The sequence below is a fragment of the Botryllus schlosseri genome, chromosome 12 (genome assembly GCF_051294905.1).
Source record: "Botryllus schlosseri isolate E-star chromosome 12, Bs_hap1, whole genome shotgun sequence".
Lineage (NCBI taxonomy): Eukaryota > Metazoa > Chordata > Ascidiacea > Stolidobranchia > Styelidae > Botryllus > Botryllus schlosseri.
Window position 1 is genome coordinate 19,634,224 of NC_137247.1, and position 5,249 is coordinate 19,639,472.

The 5,249-nt window shown below is 41.9% G+C and overlaps 1 protein-coding gene across 1 annotated transcript; it reads right to left on the bottom strand.

Annotated features, from left to right (window-relative positions):
• Positions 1-1,017: 1,017 nt before the first annotated feature.
• On the bottom strand, positions 1,018-3,989 carry LOC145451594 (uncharacterized). The gene is made up of 4 exons (XM_080329803.1): positions 3,186-3,989; positions 2,376-2,538; positions 2,207-2,313; positions 1,018-1,515 (listed from the first exon to the last, which is right to left on the bottom strand). The coding sequence occupies exons 1-4, from the start codon at positions 3,870-3,872 to the stop codon at positions 1,450-1,452; spliced, it is 1,023 nt and encodes a 340-aa protein (XP_080185929.1). The 5' UTR covers positions 3,873-3,989; the 3' UTR covers positions 1,018-1,449.
• Between the last annotated feature and the right edge of the window lie 1,260 nt (positions 3,990-5,249).

Below are 5,249 nucleotides of genomic sequence, written 5' to 3' on the forward strand. Positions count from 1 at the left end.
TATGTCGTCGTTGTTTAAGGTATTCATGCTATTTCCACTACTATGATCGCTTACGCAAGGTAGATATTCTTTTTTATGACTGCAGTCCTGCCGACTTGGAGCACGCCCGACTTGTCACTCTTGGGCAGGAGAGAAAGTAGTTTATTTCTTCAACCATGAGATGCAGAAGATTTAATTGCGAGACAAATTTACAGGGGTCCCGACTGCCGATTCAATCTATTATCAACTACTTCATTGCAATACAACGAAATGATAGAAAGATGTTAAAACGAATTGAAGTAGTCTTTGAAAACACACTGGCCTAGGTGATGCAAAACAGGAGGAATGCACACTGAATGAAAAGCGAAAGAAGATACTATAAAAGGACAAGCAACGAAATGAGGTGGCACGTTACGGGAGGCGATATCAATATACCAGGTCGTGGTCTGGTGGACTTGGCAGCTTTCTAGTATTCTGAAGTTTGAAATTGACTTAAATCTGTTAATAACTCGTATAAAATAACGTAGTCGTACAAATGTACAGCAGAACCATATCCTAAATCTGGTATAACGGTACTAGCAATGTGCGGAATGGATTTATTGGTGTGTTAGTCAAATCAGTGGCTGCAGAAGCCTGAATGTACCCACTTCTGTGAATTATATTTTTAATTGTTTTGCATAAATGAACACTAAATAATATCAGTGCGTGGGAATTGGGTAATTGCTGGAGTTTTGTTCATTCTCAACTGATCCTTGCGACTTCCATGAACCTTACCGTAGGCAGGGAAATCCTCTTCAAGAGCCAGTAATTCTCTCGCCTACTCCTTTGGTGAGGCTATCGTCATTGAGAGTAAGATTACTACTAAAAGCAACCCGGTAATTTCATTAAGCGAAACTACACTTCACAAATCACAGTCTGCGCATGCTGTAATAAGCGTATTACATAAGTGTACCAGTGGTGTGTAGCTCTGAAAGTGGAAAGAGACACACATTTATGCCTGCACTGAAGCCAAATTTGTCACCCAGGTGAAAATGAACACACGTTTGGTCACATTTTATTCGGCAGTTAAGCAAAGACAAAAAAGCGAAGTGAATTATCAAAATAAAAGCAATGCACTGAAGTTTGAAATTTGAAGACCGAATTGCTACATTATGTATCGAAAATATGCTGTGTTTACAAAAATCCCAAATGAGGTAGGGATAGTCAGGTAATCATGAGCTAACAAAGATAAAAAAAAAAAAGGAGTTAAAAGTCATAGCTTCAGTTTACTGCGTAAAAGGCAAGCATAAAAGGCCCTTGGTCAATTGCGGCACAACATTACCAAGACATGATATTACCTGATCCACTAGAATACTAGGCGATATGCATCAAGTAATAAAACGGCAAAAGGTCGACAATGGCCTAAGCAGCATGGTTGTGGGGTTGCAAGGAACAAAGTTTGATCATTCTCAGAAGACATAGCAGCCTTCATCAAGCATCATCGAGTTCCATATCGAAGGGTCGAGATAGCGACAGAACTTCCCCAGCATTTTCGACCTGAAACAATCCGAAACACGCAATTGATTCCAATCAAAAGAATCATTGCCACTAGAAGAGAGAGGGAGGATTAGTCCATAGTCCATCTCAAATGATCACCACTATGTATGCAAATGAACGGTACAACTTACATTACGAGTACTAACTTCTATTGACGCTTATCACTGAATTCGTCATGATGAATTCACGGCTTGGTTTGGGATTAAATATGTTATAACTAGGGCGATTTTTTTTTGCCTAAAAACCGGAAGATTTTGACCTAAAAAATCAAAACTTTGACATTTTTTCACCATTTTGACTTTGTAAACAACGATTCTGACAAAACTTTGACATGTCAAAAAAATCGCCCTAGTTATAACTACTATTCTCATAAAAGCAATACATCAATATTGCATTGGGAAATTCAAAAATGAATGTTCTACTTGTAATGAGCGTGAATTGTGATGTGCGGCACTTGGTGAATTTGGCACCCTACATTAGCGTTAGAGTAAGGATAGGTTAGGATTAGGACTAAAGGCCACTAAATGCTGAATTCAACAAGCCGAATTCCCCCTAAAACATGCATCAAAACCCTTATTATCATTGTTATAAACTCAAGATTTTACTTTCCGAAATAGTGTGACACAAAATATTCCCCACATTACTTTCCAGTCACGCATAAATATGTCATTGGTCCCGCGCGAAAAGTTACCTTGGTCTGCTGCGCCTTTAATTTGCCGGGAGCATGCCGCAGAACAGATCTGACGGCGTCCTCATAATCCCTCACCGACACATTCTTGTGAACATAGCAACAAGCTCCTGAAATGAAAAAAATCACGCTGAATATATTTCAGATAAACGCAAAGTTATCAACAACTCACGGTACACGATATTATACAAACTGAGTTTGCACACGGCTCTTTTCTGATCGTTCCTTCCCTTCACACAGTATTGGCTCCAAACTTCATCTGTCGCGATTCTATGATACATTCTTCTGACCGATTCGTTCACGTTGAGGCCACCGAGAGCTTTCATCGCGTCTGCCTGACAAATTGATACAACACATACATCCAAGTTAATTAGGTTTAGTTTTCAAGCCAGCACCACATATGCATTCTAGTTTGCGGAGTTTGCTTACCACACCAATACAGAAGTGATATTAATTCTGACCCAATTGATTCCTAACTTGAGAGAATTCCAGTGCCAACATACACAAAAAAGTGCAAAACTTCCAAAATTTGACACGCAAATGTGCCAAATATTGATGCTGAACATCTGAACATGGGAGAGGTATAGGCTAATGAGTTGTGTTCCCCGTAAACACATACAATGGGAGTTCCCTGCGGAACTCAATAAGTGCATCATTGACTCTGGTGGAGGGCTGGCAACTACTCCCAAACGGGTCACTATATCGTCGCAATGGAATCAAAGTGACTTGTGTACAGTTTTCAAATTTTGAAGGTAAATTTTCAAAACTTGAAAAATGTCAAGTTTTTGAAATTTTTTCGGCCATATTTTGGCCATGGTTATGTCTGTTTCACTAATTCAAAGTTAATCAGGACCAATATATGACTGAGAGAGGATGAAAACTTCACGTGAGGTCAATTTTCTGAAAATGTGTGAAATGGACAAGTCACTTTGATTCCACTGCAACGATATATAGTTTATAGCTAGGTATACCTTTTACCTACCATTTCGAACTTTTTCGCATTTGAATTCAGTTTCTCTGCAACGAATCGTTCAAGTTCATCCACATCCCGCATTGGTTCCGGAATGATGTCTTCCATTAGCGTTACAGACGTGTCTGAGTTTCCGTTGGCCAGTTGCGACTTATCAACGCTACCAAGTATCTGCGTCAGCAGTACCTCCATTCTAGTCAAGTCACTCTTGACATCTGTGCGTAATTCGTGGATAGATTGTTTCATTGCCCCTAACGATTCATCCACAGATTGCTCGACTTTCTCATCCGATGTATCAACGACGTCCAACCCGTATTCAATCTGAGCTATCCTTCTTGCAGCTAATTTCAATGCTGCTGATGATGAAGGCAAAAAATCACAACCGTGTCGTCGGAGTATCTTCAACAGCGAATCCATCGCGTCTACTTCAATGTTATGAGACGTCGCCCATTTAATCAGTCGAGAAATAAATCGAATCTTCCCCTCATCTTTTGGAAGAACGAAAGAGTCGTTAACATTGAGGGGTCGTAATGCGTTACTGCTTGTGCTTGCCGAGTCGTTTTTCTTGCGAAATGGAACGCAGTTTTTCTCTGTGTCTGTGTCGGCATGATAAGAATCGTCGGAAGGCACACTGAATCGTGGTCGTTTTCCGGAGCACCCAGGACGTTCCTTTTGCTTGCTACTTCGGGCGTTCTCCATCTCTTTTTCAGCCGCTACCCTTAGCAACACAATCCCTGCAACAGCGACAACTTCAACCAAGTTCGGCTATCGAACCGACTGTTTACTTTCGAGCAATCTGCAGAAGTTGCACGCGCTTTAGCAATTGGAAAGGCAATACGGCGTGACGGAGACTCTCTAAATTTAGCCGCTAGTGTTTGCCAAAGAATGTAGAACAGTGGTTCCCAACGTGGGCGATATCGCCCCCCAGGGGGCGATTTGGCGGTCTAGGGGGGCGAAAATAACGAAGGGGGCGATAGGGGGGCGAAAACGGACAAAGGGGGCGATAGGGGGGCGATGGCGCGTTAAAACGGCTATATTGGAGTCGGGACCGTAACTACCGCACCCCAAACCCCCCAATTGGAGTAATTTTTTGAAATTCATGCGATATAAAATTTTCATGTATGTTGATGTTGGGGGCCCCGTCACCCAACAAAAATACGCATGATTTATGGAAATAGGAGACTTCGGCGTCGGCCATTACGGCGCCACGACGAACCAAGACATATGAAGTTAGAGGCCATGTAACATGCAACTCCGAGATGTGTGCCAGAACGAACAGCAGCGAGAAGACCTTGGCCGAAAAGGAATGCCCTTGTGCTGACCGAAAACTTCGATAGATATACATTTATGTTTAATTGCCCATAGGTGCCTCAATGGCTGGCGTCGAATGTTCCTGTCCTGGCGACCTCAACCATACAGGACAAATGCCATCCCACAAATGCCAACCCGCAAGGAAAAAATTATTTGCCAGTAAAGAAACACCTATATGAAATCATGTCCGTCTTTTAGTTTGGTACGTTTTGATGATTTCCATATCTTCTTACATAGCAGATATGGGAGGTCACGAAATAGCATCTTGTAAAGAATTCAATATAACAACGATTCCGCCCAAAGCTGTTTAAATATTATTTAGGGGTCCTACCTTTTTCAACATACCACATCGACCATATTGACCGATTTAAACATGAATTATATAAATTTGTCGCGCTTCGCGCGTTAAGGCCAAATACGGTGACTCACCAAACAGTACATGAAATAGGGTATAGCTGATATGTAGCGACAAAAATACCACAGGCTGTGGGGGGTCTGGGGTTCGGGTTCTCACCCTATGGGGATAAAGACCAACGTTTTTTTCGAGGGGGGAGTGCTGTTTTTCGGTTCCCGATATTTGGGGGGCGATGATCGGTGTGGAGCTTCAAAAGGGGGCGATGAGTCGAAAAAGGTTGGGAACCACTGATGTAGAAGGACATTCTTTGGTGTTTGCCAGAGATCCTTAACTTTTGTTGGTCCAAGGATTTGGAACTCCTTATCAATAGAGCACAGAGGTTTGTCATTTGCATCATTCTGTCGGAATTT